The 15,202-nt window shown below is 37.2% G+C and overlaps 6 protein-coding genes across 6 annotated transcripts; all 6 read right to left on the bottom strand. All coding sequences in view use genetic code 12, as the record gives it.

Moving 5' to 3' along the window:
- Window positions 1–192: 192 nt before the first annotated feature.
- Window positions 193–3,900, bottom strand: SFI1 (Sfi1p; the record flags this gene model as incomplete). The annotated part of the gene is made up of 1 exon (XM_064995566.1): window positions 193–3,900. The coding sequence occupies one exon, from the start codon at window positions 3,898–3,900 to the stop codon at window positions 193–195; it is 3,708 nt and encodes a 1,235-aa protein (XP_064851638.1).
- A 1,928-nt stretch (window positions 3,901–5,828) lies between these two features.
- On the bottom strand, window positions 5,829–7,181 carry DASC09_019620 (bZIP transcription factor; the record flags this gene model as incomplete). Its single annotated transcript, XM_064995565.1, has 1 exon — window positions 5,829–7,181. One exon carries the CDS (start codon window positions 7,179–7,181, stop codon window positions 5,829–5,831), a length of 1,353 nt encoding a protein of 450 aa, XP_064851637.1.
- A 485-nt stretch (window positions 7,182–7,666) lies between these two features.
- DASC09_019610 (uncharacterized protein) lies at window positions 7,667–9,370 on the bottom strand (the record flags this gene model as incomplete). The annotated part of the gene is made up of 1 exon (XM_064995564.1): window positions 7,667–9,370. The coding sequence occupies one exon, from the start codon at window positions 9,368–9,370 to the stop codon at window positions 7,667–7,669; it is 1,704 nt and encodes a 567-aa protein (XP_064851636.1).
- Window positions 9,371–9,764: 394 nt separating this feature from the next.
- On the bottom strand, window positions 9,765–11,548 carry IMD4 (IMP dehydrogenase IMD4; the record flags this gene model as incomplete). Its single annotated transcript, XM_064995563.1, has 2 exons — window positions 9,765–10,879; window positions 11,095–11,548. The coding sequence occupies 2 exons, from the start codon at window positions 11,546–11,548 to the stop codon at window positions 9,765–9,767; spliced, it is 1,569 nt and encodes a 522-aa protein (XP_064851635.1).
- A 767-nt stretch (window positions 11,549–12,315) lies between these two features.
- Window positions 12,316–13,761, bottom strand: DASC09_019590 (putative mitogen-activated protein kinase kinase; the record flags this gene model as incomplete). The annotated part of the gene is made up of 1 exon (XM_064995562.1): window positions 12,316–13,761. The coding sequence occupies one exon, from the start codon at window positions 13,759–13,761 to the stop codon at window positions 12,316–12,318; it is 1,446 nt and encodes a 481-aa protein (XP_064851634.1).
- A 463-nt stretch (window positions 13,762–14,224) lies between these two features.
- DASC09_019580 (uncharacterized protein) lies at window positions 14,225–14,968 on the bottom strand (the record flags this gene model as incomplete). Its single annotated transcript, XM_064995561.1, has 1 exon — window positions 14,225–14,968. The coding sequence occupies one exon, from the start codon at window positions 14,966–14,968 to the stop codon at window positions 14,225–14,227; it is 744 nt and encodes a 247-aa protein (XP_064851633.1).
- Window positions 14,969–15,202: the final 234 nt, after the last annotated feature.

The following is a 15,202-nucleotide window of genomic DNA, read 5'->3' as shown; positions in this document are numbered from 1 at the left end:
ATTTATTTTGAATTTCACCCAATAAAAGTAATATAAACTAAAAAAGAAAGAGAAAGAAAAAAAACGGCCAAGGAAAGTAAAATCATAAGAACGCAATAATCTATTGTACAATAAAAATATAATATACATATTAAAAGTAAACCATGGAAAAACAGAACAAAACAAAAAAAAAAAAAAAACTATTGTACAATTTCATCTCTTCGTACTACTATTATAGTACCGCTTTAAACTTTTAAGTCTCTCGTTCTTTATCACGTTCGATTTGGTAATCGAAGAACCAGCTTGATTTAAAATCGGAGCATCTTTGTTGAAGACTTGAGACATATTGATAATTCTAGACGCAGACGGTGTTCTAATATCATAGTCTGGCCGTCTGTCGAATTTCGTAGGACTAGTGAACCTCATCTTATTGCTAAATGGGGTAGAGGAAAATAATATAGCTTGATCATTTTTGATCGTGGGAATATCCAATTTTTCATTCTTGGAACTGGCACCACCACCATACAGGTTTTTGAACGATGAGCTGGTGTGAATTCTTTTCTGTTTCTCCATAGATGGAGATTGGGGTAAATCTTCCATAAGATCGCTCGCATCATTCGAATGGTCACCATCGTCCATAAAAGAGTACTCTGATTTGGTATTGTTATTTGGTAAAATCCCCATTCTTTGATTGAACGACTTAATTGGTGATACACGACGTAGTATCGAATCATTAATGACCTGAGAATTGTTACTAGACAAAATATTTGAAGTTCTATCAAGCTGTCGATACTGTTCAATCAAGGTTGCCCGATCATGGTATTTTTGTTGCCAAATCAACAACACATTCTTGCTTTTTGCCTTATCCCACTTTTCCCGGAAAAGCTTGAGCGACTGTTGCATTTGTTTTAATTTCATGAGTCTCATTGACCAATTATTGAAAACTTTTTCTAAGATCTTAAAATTCTGATTATTCACATGCGTTTCAAGGGTGATTCTCAAATCGTAATTTTTATTGGACACCTCGATCAACCTCTCAAAACATCTATTCAAAATCGATCTATTATGATAATTAATCGCAAACAATGCCCAGTCATCAATTTCAATATAACGCTTCACAATTTTCAATAAATGTTTTCTCAAAACCATCTCATTTGCATTTTTCTCTAACTCAGCAATGTGGTCTTTTCTAGATTTCCAAATTCCGAAAATTTTTTCGGTCATTCCTTGATTTTTTTTGGAAACGAAATCTTGATAATAATTTTGCAATTTCTCCTGTCGTAATTCAAATATTCTTATTTTCCAGGTTTGCAAAAACCGCTTTTTCAAATTCACGTCTCTTTTTTCAAGAATGAACTCTTCTTTATTTTTGAAACTCTCAATATTTCTTCTGTAGCCACCAATAAAGTTGTTAAGACATTTATTCTTCATGAAAATAATATCAGCATTATGGTCTTGATCCATCCAATATATGTGCTTATTGTACCAATTTTTAATCATCCGGAATTTAAGAAAATAGTCATGCACCCGTTCAGAATTTTTGTAAATTACCAACAATTCCTGAGTTGATTCTTTCCAAATCATGAAGAACTTTTTCAATACCATTAACTCAAACTGTCTTAGGCGTTGATGGTACACTGCTTCTCTTTCCCATGCGACAAATGACCTTTGCAATAGCTTATAATTGTAATAATTTTCAACCATCAACAATTCATAGCTTTTATTCAATTGGTGCATGTATTTGGCCTTCAATCTTTGCACATTGAATTTGGTGGCTTTCAAGTTGATCATGGTGATATTTTTCCAGCTGATGAAATAATTAGCTAAGATTTCTATATTTTTGGTTCTCTGAAAATCATTCTCCAAAGTCTTCAACGCATGATTCTTAATGAAGAAGGCTTCAAATATAAATTTTTTCATTATGATTTTTTGATTTTTTTCAAACTCATACTTTTGCAAATTGATCCTCGTTAAAGTAATCCAATTCTTAAAGTACCTTACCTTAATACGGGTGGTAATTTTTTCGGTCAGAGAAGTGAATTGAGAGGTTCGAATGAGGGCTTTTTCTTTCCAAAGAAACAATAGGGGGGCACAAAATATCGCAGTGGTCAAAATTTGACCGTCGTTTTCCATAGTTTTGATCTTTTCTGATTTATTTCGCCATTTGCTGAACACGTTTTTAATACAAGCTTCATCATGAAGTGCTTTGATTCGATTCAAGCCTCCCGCCAATGATGTCTTTAATCTCCAAGTTTTCAAATGGTAAGTTTTCAATGAATTCTCATCAATTCCAATTGCCTTTTGTACATTCATCCCAAGCAATTTATGTTTGGAAACCATATAATTAAAGAATTTTCCTAGATAATGATCCTGGGCAACTTTATTCAAAGCATTGATATTCAGTAGTTTTGTTTTCCAAGCTGATAAACATTTTTTTTTTAAAGATTTTTCAGCACATCTTGCTGCCACTTTTTCCAATTTGACCAGTTTCAAGTATGGCTTGTAAAATTTATTTACGAAGACCTTTTTCACTAAAAACTTTTCCCAGTTAGCAGTTAGCCGCTTTTCTCTTTTTTTTAATTCGAATCTAACATTCCAGGTGTTTAAAAAGACTTTTTTAAGCTGTTTTCTTCTTTGCCAATACAAGAAGATGGAATATCGAATTGCCCTGGAGATCAACAAATTGAAATTACAGTTGTTAAATTCGTCAAATGAGAATTCATCATCGAGCAACCAGTTATTACTCAACTGATACCGAGAAAACAGTCTTTTGTTAATCAATTCATCTCGACTGACCACATCATTGTCATAACTCAAATCATCACCTGAATCAATGATCTCATCACTATGGTAGAAGTTCTCGGTTTTGAGGTTCCTCAAAGCAAATATTCTCGCAATCAATTTAAGTTTCAATGGTAATCTTTTCACATTATTGTCCTTGAAATCCTTAAGAAACGTTATGATATAAGTCACTAAAAGATCTTGACTGGGATTCAAGCCACTTTCCATCAATATTTTACAATAATTGTAAAATACTTGCGGCAACTCTTTGAATTTCTGGAAGTTGAAAGATTTCAAAATTCGTTCTACCAAATCACAAACCTCCCTATAGAATACATAATCATCGGGTGTCGGCACAAAAAGCCGTTTCATCGTAACATTTTCGCCATAAGGGTTGGCAGGGGGCGCTGAATTCAATTTACTAATGAAAGTGAATTTACAATTGAAATCTTTTTCTTTGAATGGCAATAATTTCTTCTCAAGGTATGAGCTCGGCACGGTTCTGTTGGTTCGTGAATCAACGTAAATCACCATACTCAGGACCGGCTGCGCAGGGGATCTTTTATTGAAGATATCAGTTATATCTTGAGGGGCCTCAATATCTCTGTCATTTTCTATTTCTTGGCGATGGTGGTAGATTGGCGTGGACGATTCATTAATGTTCAACCTTTCGAGGTCCTCTTCATGAAAAGAACTAATCTCCTCACTTTCATCATCGTTTGTTCTTGTATTTTTTTCAGTAAAGTCCAGCATTTTTTCATCAAGGGCCCTAGATTGACGAATTGCTGCCAATGATAAAAGCTTGGTGGTATCATATTTGGTGTAGTCATTATGATGATACCCCAGTTTCATGCTGCGTTCTTTCACCTCAACTTCCGCCATGAGTTTACCAGTATCTACTCCATCATCCACATAATCTTCATCATGGTTGGATTCATAATCTCTAAGACTAGATAGAACATCGGTATCATCAAGGTTCCTAATATTTTGGTCTCCTAGAGGTTGAGATCTTGCATCCTCTGGTGATTCCGCCGGTTCTTCAAATGATGAAAATGGAGTCTCAAGATTGGGATTGGAGAATTTTTTTATCAACATCCTGACCCTACTGCGAGGTCGTTCGCTGTGGCTGTTATTATCCATTGCATTGGAAGGGAGGGCGGTATTGAGAAAGCTGGTGATCAATTGTTAGAAGTTGGGTATAACGATATATCAATCATTTAGTACTATTTCCGTTTAGCTCACAAAAAAAAAGAAAAAAAAAAAAATAAACAAAAACGCGTTCGAGCCCAAATCGAATTTGTTCAATTACGACTAACAAAAAAACTACGATAATCAGTCATCTGGATAGGAAATATTAAATGAGGGTCAAATGAAAAACTTAAGGCTAATTGCAATATCTTTTTTCCCCGTTATTTACTGAAGTATTTATCAGAAATTCTATTATTTATGAACCGTTTCCAATACCAGTAGACCAATAAATCATTAGATACCATACTTCTTCAACTGCTAATAAAAACCTCTATTCATTGTCCCCTGTTCTGTAAAATTCAAAAGCACTGTACTTCTCACTTAGATGCACTTTATCAATCATTATACTTGAGATTTTAAGATAATATCTCTAGTTAAAGCTCGCATCCTACACCCATCTGTCACTTGATGATAATACCATCTACCGAATGCTAAGCAATAGATATAGCGTAAAATGTAAAGACTCATTTTATTCCCCTTTTTAAGCCTTCGATAAATGATTATGACTGAAATACTGTGAGCTTTTATAACTGTATAAGTATGCAATATCTTTCCCAAATATACCCTATCTGCACCACGATACAACTTGTACAAATTTTCCAAGTGACGTTATCACTACCAGAATATGCCCAGTTGATAGATCTGGTTGTCCACTCTTTGGGAAAGCTAATCCAAGCACATATGAAAGAGCCTGATGGCTCAAATTCCAAATACGATTGCAGTATGAGAGAATTAACTGATATGATAGTGATGAAAATTTGTTTGATATGATTAGTGAGTTGTTGGGTCGTGCTTTGACATCTATCCAAGAACCAATTACCCTTTTGATTGATCAAAAAATCAATGAATATTAGAAAATTTAATCATTTTTCTGCTTGTAATTTTTTTGTAACTCTTTTTTATCAGGTTTCCAATAGTTCGAAGAATATATCTGTATAGTTTGCTAGAGTACAATGTAGTGATGACAAGAGATGATGGAGTTCGCCATTCATTTTTTAATAGATAATTTAGGAATAATTAACAAGAAAAAAAATAAAAAGTAAAATTTGAGGGAGGAATAAAGGGATACGAACACAAACAACGAGGAAGAATGGCTTTGAGAAGATATGAGAAAGATAAATGAGAAATAAATTGTATATTAGCGATTAACGGAGATTCTAACTAGCTTGTAAGCCGGATTTATGGACCAGACTGTAAATTGTATTGATACCAAGAAGCTGTATTTTACTCTTGTATCATATCCTTTTGAAAAGATTAGTCACATAGGGGAAGAGCGAGAATAATATAGGTAACTTACTAATTGTGCTGTCCAAACATATAATTGGGTATATTTTGGATGTCATAGCTTCTCTAAGTATCAATACAATCGAAAGGGAATGGTAGTCCCCATATGTATAGAGATACAAAATTTCAGAATTAAATAAAAAACTAATGTAAAGCAATCATATCTACAAGAAGAGCAATAAATACTTGAGCTTTTTCAGATTATGACTTTCGCTTCTTGATTCATGTCAATCATCCGGTGCAACTCACGGCGAAAAAAAAAAAAAGTAAACAAAAACGGGTTCGAATTCAAATCGAATTTCTACGATTACGATTAGTACACTACGTTGATTAGTTATCTGAGTAAGAAATGTTTAATATAAAAGAGTGAATGACTTAGGATTAATTACAATTTTTTTTTTTTTCTTTTTTTGTTCTACTTTTACTTGTATGAGTTAGAGACTCTCTAATACGATCGACTTATTTCCAGTTTCTTCCCCAGTTTCTTCCTTTTTTTTTTTTTTTTTTTTTCAAGATGTTGACAAATAAAACACTTATCATGATAAGTTAATTGCTTCTGGGGATGGATGACATGAAGAATGGTCTGTTTTCTTGAACAAAGACTTTACTGTGACATCAACATAATTTACGAGCAATTGTCTTAAAATTATCTCAGTCTTAATACTCTTCTTACCTTTAGTCAATTGCCTCTTACCTTTACTTGATTGACTTTTACTATAACTTTTACGAAAAACAGTTATATCATCAAAATCATCACATTCATTAGAGTCGTTATCATCATTGGTCAAAGAACAGGTTTGGCTGTTAATCATACCACACACATTAAAGGTTTGTTCATCATTGTTATTGTTGTTATTGTTATTGTTTTCATTATCATATTCATTGTCGTTACCGCCATCAAAATTGAAGTTATTCTTGCGGTCATAGTTATTGTAATATTCTTCGTGATTCGAGTTCAAGAAATCCTCAATCGAGCTATTATTGTTCATATTATTTGAGTTTTCATCATTGCCTTCGCAAAAGATTTCTTCAATGCTAACCCCATCTTTCATAAACTCGGCAAAAATCTTCTTCATATCATGAGATATTACTTGGTTGTTAGGGTTTAACCCGGAAATGAACTCGTCAAGGTTTTGAATATCAAATGGCTCAGTCTTAATCTGGGTATTATTCAGTGCTGAGCGACAATTCGCAGTATTTATGAACTGGTGTGTCTGGGAAGCGGAAGTGGAATCCACCTTGGAGAAGTCCACAGAAGATGTTGTGGTGGCTGGAGTGCTCTTGTTGTAAAATACAAATTTCAATTCTTCGTTAGAAGCACTCTGGCCAATAGATGCAACGGAACCAGCCGTTGGTTCATCTACTTGTTCTTTCTCAATAATGGTATACAACTCATCTATAAGTTGGTCAACATTGCTGTTGTCAGTGTCCATAGGCACTGAAGAGCTAGAGTCATAACTAAACATTTCGATTGGCAAGCCAGCTGCCAAATCAGTAGACAGAAGTTTAGAAACATCGTAATCAAAAGCCGTATCACTGCCGGCAGACTGTGGAGCGCTAATAGTAGTTTGCGGCGAAGGATATTTGTTAGCCGATGTTGCTGTTGCTGCTGCTGCTGCTGCTGCTGCTGCTGTTGTTGTTGTTGTTGATGTGCTTATTTTCAATTGTTCCTCTAGATAGCTAATTCTTTGAGCGAGTCTTACATTTTCTAACTCTAAGAATTCCATTCTCTGCTTGTTCTTGGCTCTGTATTTCCTCTGAGCGTTACGGACTTGCTCATTTCTCTTTGATTTAGCGGGTTCCTGGGAAAGCTTTCTTCCAGGCTTTGGCTTAGTAACCTTGTGGTCAGCAAGCACGGACGCGGTAGACAATTTAAGAGAATCCATCATTGGCGGGTGATAGGGAGCAGGTAGTAGTGGGTTATTAATATTAGCGATGGTGATTAGCAATATGCGGGAAAAATGTAGAGAACAAGAGAGGATGACAGATCAGCCATTCAAGTTCTAACAGGAAAGATTGGTAATAGTTGGGTGGCAAAACAATTTAAGAAAACTTTTGTTCCCAGTGGCAAAACCTTCTTTTTTTATACAAATCCCTCCCCAAGGCTGAGTAACCGACAGCAGCCAATCACAGCGCGGTACTGCGGGTGGTGATAGTGTCATCATCCCCCGATTGGGGGCCTGATTTCTAATCAATTTTGTCCTCACCCCCTCTCACACCGATCGTACCCGCGGCTACCCACTCACACCCCCATGCATGCACGCACGCAGCACGCAGCACGTTGTTGGCTGGGACTCCTCCGCGGGTTTAACTTACAGCTTCCGCTAATCAAAACAATAGACCTTTTATTATCACTATCTTTCTGTCACTACTACTACTTCAGCAAGCTTTGGCTTATCTCTCTATTGAGCACCAAAATATCCTTCTGAATGCTGATTTCTGCCTCCTTCACCTTGTCGTACCTGTCAAAAAGTAATGACGCTTGATTCTTAAACGCTTTGATCTCATTCTCAATGGATCTCATCTGTTCCATAATAATATCTTGGTTCTTGGTCAAAGCATCCAACTTCTGCTCAACCCGTAGCCGCTGAATGAATATTTTCCCACGACTTTTCTCTTCATCTGGCTTATTATTTGCTACCGTATTTTTTGCAAGGTTAATTTTAGCCACTGGACTCGTTACAATCTCTTTCTTTAGAGTTTCACTTGGCTTGCAGTGCTTATCTTGATGATCTGCTTCTACTTCTTCCACAATTTTAATGGTATCATCATCTTCACCAGCTTCGGATCTTTTTCTTTTGGTGATTGAATTATCTTGATTCAACTCCTCAACATTACTGTCGAATTTGACGCTTTTTCTTTTTTTCAACTGCTGCTGTTCCAGGGCCACTGACGTTTGAAATTTTGGTGAATCTGAAAGATCATCTTGTATCATTGACATATCACTATTATTATTACTATTATCTCCTGGATACAAACACTGGGAATCATTCTCCTTATTACCGACATTTCTTCCGAGTTCTATCCCCTTATTGTTCTCTTGATCGTTTCGCTCATTCACTATAGAAAAAACTCGATTTGCCAGAGCTAATTTTGTCTTTAGGCACGATTTAAGTTTTGGAATCTTCGATTGTAGCAATTCATTCTTCTTTCTTTGATTATTTAATTCATGGATCTTGGTTGGAGAAATTTTATCATCGAAGTTATTGTCTTTGAAATTCACAAGTTCTTCCGAGCTCCTTAGTAGTGAAGATGCCGTAGGTCGAGAATATGAAGGAGGACTGACTGACGACGATTTCAATTTCAGTAATAAATTATTACTTCCCAGCTTTTGCAGAGTACTTCTTGCACTGATTGGTGACCCAAATATCGATGATGCAGAAATCATTCCCAGGGAACCGCCCCCAGTTAACGTCGTGGTTGCAACACCACCATCAAACGCCGCAGGGTGTTTTAAATTGGCGTAAAGATCTTTGAATTTAGTAGAAGTCATCATAGATGCCGTTAATCGACTAGAAAGTCTTTTGGAAACCCGGGATTCACTGTGTGGAGTGGCTCGTGGTTTGTCAAGGCTTCCTTTCGGGGACCTGTGAGACACTCTATTGGCAATCCGAGTAAATTTCATGTCCCCAGGACCCCCGCTGTTGAATAGATTCGAGGTATCAAAATTAGAAAGAGCTAATGTTCTAGTGACTCCTCTCCTATCAACACTCTGGGTGATCCCAAAAGTATCCCGAGGATTTACAAATCGTAGTCCCTTGTTATTACGATCTGGCGATCGCTTAGGAGTGCCTAGCTTTCGAACTGGAGAGAGTCTTATGGGAGGTTTATCGATATTGATGGACTTTTCACGATTCATACCATAGTCAGTGGGTATTCTTCTGATAGGGGAGATCCGTTCTTTTAATTTGGTGATATCTGTTTTGAGATCTGGATAAAGGCCTGTTGAAGTAAGAGTTGGCGCTGCCAACAGCAGCAAAGGTTTATTTGCGATCGGGGATAAGCCGTGTGTGTTAGAAGGGAGCTGGAGCCTCTTACTGTTTGAAGATTCATTAAATGAGGTGTTATTTCCAGGCATTTTCTTCCTCTTTTGCTTTATTATTGTGGATATCATAGGAGAAGTGCCCCAGAGTTATTGACATTCAAAAAAGTAAACAAACAAAACAAAACAAACAAAAAAAATTTACAGTGCGTTACACGTGATCAGATCAGAAGAGATTTCAAAAGACAGTTTATTTATACTCAATCATCCTTATCTTCTGTCAAGAGATTCTAATTCAAGAATTGTCTCATTATAATAGAAAGAAAAAATAGTGACCCAAAATTGAAGAAATATGGAAAGAAAATACATCGATAGTACGTAGAGAAGTGTTTAAAAACGCTGCAATCTGTGCAACAGTCTATATGAAAAATAATAATAATATTCGTAGATAAATGATATGATATCAGAAAAGAAAGGAATATTTAGAATCCTAGTTGTGCAAACGCTTTTCAAAGGTGTGCAAGTTTTGGACACCACCTTCGAGTTGAGCGGAAGCAGTTCTAAATTCAAATCTAACCTTACCGGCATCAACTTCCTCTCTCAAGATTTCGACGGACTCACAACCAATATCTTGCAAAGAGTGTTGCATACCATAGTATAAGTATGGCAAGAATTTCTTGACGGAACCCTTGTCAACAACGGCACCAGAAACACCTTGGGCAACAAGAACCTTGTCGGACTCAGAGAAATAACGGGAGGTAGCAGCATTACCAGACTTACTGGTTTTGTGCATAGCGTCAATGGAACCCATACCTCTGTAAGTCTTCAATCTCTTACCATCCTTGTAAAAATATTCGCCTGGAGATTCGGCGGTACCAGCCAACATACCACCCATCATAACAGTGGAAGCACCAAGGGCCAAAGCCTTGGTAATGTGACCAATGTTTTGAACACCACCATCAGCCATACATGGAACACCAAACTTGTTGGCAAACTCGGTGACGTTGTAAACGGCGGTACCTTGTGGTCTACCACAAGCCATGACTTCTTGGGTAATACAGATGGAACCAGAACCCATACCAATTCTAAGACCATCAACACCACTAGCAATCAAGCTAGCAGCTTGTTCTCTGGTAACGACGTTACCACCAATAACTTGCAAGTCCTTGTAAGTGGCTTTAGCGTGCTTGACCAAGTTGATTTGGAAAACAGAGTTACCTTGAGAAGAGTCAATGACAACAACATCCAAACCGGCTTCGACCAAAAGAGCCAAACGAGCCTTGTCATCTTCCATAGTACCGATAGCAGCACCGACCAACAATTGTTTGGTGACTGGAGACTTTGAGGCCAATGGATAATCTTGGTTCTTCAACAAATCAGTTCTAGACAACAAGGAAACCAAGTTACCAGAAGCATCGACAATTGGCAATTTACCTTTCTTGGATTGAGTCAAGATTTGGTTACCTTCAGTCAAAGTGATACCTTTTTTACCAGTAACCAATTCTTTGGTCATCAATTCGGAAACTTGGGTTTCCGCTTCTTCATGGAATTGGAAATCACGAGAAGTCACAATACCAACTAATTTTCCTGGGAAAGTACCATTTTCTAATAATCTGTTAGTAAAATACATCCCAATTGCCTAAACCATGTCTCTTCTTCTTTTTTTGTTTTCATTTTAATTTAATCAGAGTATAATTTTTTCCACAAGAACGTTTGTTCAAACTAATCGGAAGAACGAAAGTTATTAAAGTTTTGTTCATCATTTCAAAAAAACAAAAAAAAAGCTCGAAGATACTTCATTTTGAAAAAATTTAACATACCAGTAACTGGGAAAGAGGAGAAACCCAAAGTAGCTTGCAATTTCTTGACTTCAGCAACAGTGGTTTGTGGGGAAATCACAGCTGGTTCATTAATGAAACCGTTTTCGAATCTCTTAACTTGTCTGACCATTTCAGCTTGTTCTTCGGCAGAACAGTTGTGGTGAATAATACCAATACCACCGAACAAAGCCATGCTGATGGCCATTTCACTTTCAGTGACGGTATCCATAGGAGAGGAGACAAATGGAGTGTTTAAAGTGATTTTCTTGGTGAGCTTGGATTTAAGAGAAACCTTGCTGGATGGGAAGTTAATTTTGCCTGGCAAGACCAAGAAATCGTTGTAAGTCAAACCACCTCTAATGTTAGAATCCATCAAGGATTTAACGTCGAGACCATCTTTAGTTGAGTAAGAACTCAACAATTCTTCAGCTTTAGTGAAATCTGAGTAAGACATTTCAGGAAATTTTAGAATAGAGACTCTTTAGAAGTAGGTGACAAGGTTATGACTTGGCGATAGGGCAGAGTTTGCCAAAAAAAGAAGAAAAAATTTTTTAAGAGCAAGATAGAAAAGTGATGGAAGAAAAAAATTTTTTTTTTATATGCAAAAAGAAAGAGAAAATTTTTTTTTTTTTGTTAGACTCGTCACGTGCAAGAGAATGTTAGCGAGGCTCAGGAACTAACTACTAATATTGCACGTTTACTGGATGATTAGAATTAATTCTGGGGTAAAATATCGACAACTATTTCCGTTTATAAGGAGCTATCTAGAGGCGTCAACCGTCTTTTGTGAGAGTTGTAGGATAACTAACACTGTTTCTTTTCGCTCTTTCTTCTCAGCCGCAGTATGCGACATTGCTTACTCATCGCGAGTCAAAGGTGTAGGTGATAGATGAGTAGAAAACGTCAAGAAGAAAGTTGGATTAGCTATTATTATATGCGTCAGCTTGCTTCTTGTTGGGTTTTGAATGGTTCTTAAGGTGATTTGAATGATATCTTTTTTTTTTTTGTATTCTTCACAACATATATGCGTTGCAAGTTGAAAACACGATACACCAAACAAAATTCAATTCCAATAGTCAACCCAAACGAACCCTGTCAGCATTTTTACGCAAAATGGTTGGCAATAAATGATAACACTAATGACGATGCAGATTAAGCAAGTAAAATATAAATATATGAACGAAAACTAAAAAAAAATAAAAAAAAATAGGTACATGATAATCAATTATTATTTTCATCTGCCCAACATTCAGTAACAAATTTATCCATCTTAACTGTCTTTTTCATCTGCCCAATAATCCAAGGATGCTCCAACATCTGTCTTGGACTGGCTCTTGACATTGGATCTCTAATTAAACAGTAATCAATGAATGATCTGAACGCTTTCGACCACTTGATTTTCTTCTCCGGCTCATCGTTGAGCTCTGGAGTAAATGTCAAGATAGCACTCAATAACTCTATTGGCATCAATGGTACTGTCTTATCATCTTCCTCATTTTCTGACTCTCCGCGATTATAAGGGAACTTTCCCTTAGCCACTTCCAATAACGTCAACCCCAATGACCACACGTCAGAAGTGACAGTGTATGATTCACCCTTTATTCTCTCCGGGGCCATGTAATAGGATGTGCCGGTGAAAGTCGATGCCAAAGAATTGATAACGTCACCACTGACCCCAAAATCACATAATTTGACCTCCCCAGCCTCGTTCAACAAAATGTTTTGAGGCTTGATGTCTCTGTGGATGATTTTTTTACTATGCAAATATGATAAACCTCTTAGAACGCTTTCCGCCACCTTCCCTAACACTTTTTCCCCAATTCTTCCTCCCATATTTTTCACCTTCTTATAAATGGCGTCTAGTGATCTGCCTCCCATATACTCCATGGCGATGCAAATTCTTGAGTGATGCTCATCTAGGAAAGTCCCGAAATACTTGACAATATACGGACTATCACAACTTTTATTGAATTTAAGCTCCCTGAGAATTTGTTTCTGGAACTCTGGATTTGGATCAGCAGTAATGGTTTTCAAGGCAAACACCGTTCCCTGTTGTCTCAACTTACATTTAGAAACCGATCCCCCGGCACCTTCTCCCAATATTGTAAGCTCAACAATCTCATTCCTAATCGACAACTTCTTCCAATCTTCTTCCTCCAACTCGTTCAAACTTTTGTTCACCACGAACTCCATACTTTTAGAGAAATTTTTTCTAAGCCTTGGAACCACCAATCCGTTGGTAAGCTCCATTCTTTCCTTGGTATCTAAGGATAAGCTGCTCATAGACAGACTGAGCTTATCGACACTGGGTCTCAGAATCCGCTGTTCTAGACTGGCAGGGCTACTATTACTGAAGTCTTCTTGGGAACCATTGGAGTTACTGCCACCAATTTCTTCGAGAATTGCATTACTGAAAACACTGGGACTTTGGTCGGATGATGTGGATAATGTAGGCGAGTAGGCATTAGATATCGATAAACTTATCGACTGTCTTTGTATCGAATCATTGGTAGAGCTGGTGGTGTTGATATTTAGATTAGTGGTATTTAGAGACAAAGAAGGATTTGGCTTTTGTGTGGTTGGTTGGGCGTTGGCACCAAAATTTGTGTTCAATTTGAGCATGGGTGACTTGGAATTCGGCTTCCTTGTATTCATAAATGGGTACATTTTGAGGGATTTTGTATTATTGTATTATTGTCTGTCTATTGGGGTGTTTTGCTTGTCTGTTATTATTATTGAAGAGCCAGAGGTTTTGATGCTGCCTATGGTTTTGTTGCTGGATCGTAGCGGGAGGAAAAGGAACTAGACAAACAAGAAGCTATTTTCAACTCAAGATTTGTCGTTTTTGGTAGCGTTGTTGCTAATAAAAGGGGTATTGGAAGTATAAGGAGTTAAGACCAAAATAATATGTCCTGTTACCATTCGGCAGCCAGTTGTCACAGAAATCTAAATTGGTGATGGTAATCGTCACGGCCGCCCCGTGCCGATACGGAAATCCACACGCCAGCGGAGGGTACTGCCATCCATGGCTATGCTACGCTACTCACTTCACTTACACAAACAAACACACACAACCAGCTCAGTTCATATTTATTATATGGTATTACCCAGGAAGGCTCTCTTACTCATCCTAGTCACGCTTCCATCTAACATCTTCTTGCTGTCTAGCGTAGTAAATGCCACCAACCGCAATGTTCGTGTTCCATTGATCGATCACCGACGAAAGTGCCGTAGTGATAGCCAACTCTCGTGAAATCTTCGATTCATCAATCTTGATATTCCAGCCTCCGGTTCCTGCCGGAATAACTTGCCCAACTCGTTCCCTAACCTCCGATTCTTTTTCTCCCGGATTGTGGACAATTTCTAAGAATCTGCCTGTGGTGGTCCAATGGAATTGCTTACCGTTCGATAAAGTGAAAACACGATAACTATCATTGGCATCAACTCTATGATTGATAACATGCCAACCCAACTCAGCAGCAGGAATCTGATCGGGAGACCTGATCATCAATACATTGGATCTTAGACCAGCTCTCGTAGTGGCGATAGGCTCGTCCTCGCCCTCCGGACCGGTACCTAGAATCTTTGTGGAATACATCTTATAAGCACCTTTCACAGCTCTTGATCTGACAAACCAATAAAGTCTTTTTTCTGAATCGGATGGCCCATTATCACCCTCAGTTGTGTCGAAAACATCAAAAACCTTGGACCCTGTACCAAATCGTTTTCTAATAGCATACTCAGTCAAGTTCTCTTCATCAAATTCTATAATTTTTGGGACATATCTGGAAGCTCTTCTATGGGGATGGAAGAGAACAGACTTGGCAACCACCAATGGCCTCATAATAGGTCTCATTAAAAGTTCGACAGGCATGTTTCTGTGTGGAGAGTAGTTGGTATTTTGTGATATGATATTTGGAAAGTGACTAAAGAACTTAGGAATATCTTTTTTTATTTATTTTTGTTATTAGTTGTAAAAATGAACTAAAGAGAAATAGACCATAAAAATAAAATGTGATAAAAATAAATAAATAAATAAATAACAATAGGGTACTGACTGAAATATATATGTATATTTGCATTTGGTTTTCTTTCACTTGACACAAAA

The sequence above is a fragment of the Saccharomycopsis crataegensis genome, assembly GCF_037102585.1.
Source record: "Saccharomycopsis crataegensis DNA, jcf7180000000074, whole genome shotgun sequence".
NCBI lineage: Eukaryota > Fungi > Ascomycota > Saccharomycetes > Ascoideales > Saccharomycopsidaceae > Saccharomycopsis > Saccharomycopsis crataegensis.
Note: the sequence above shows the minus strand (reverse complement) of the source record. Positions and strands in the feature narration are given on the sequence as shown.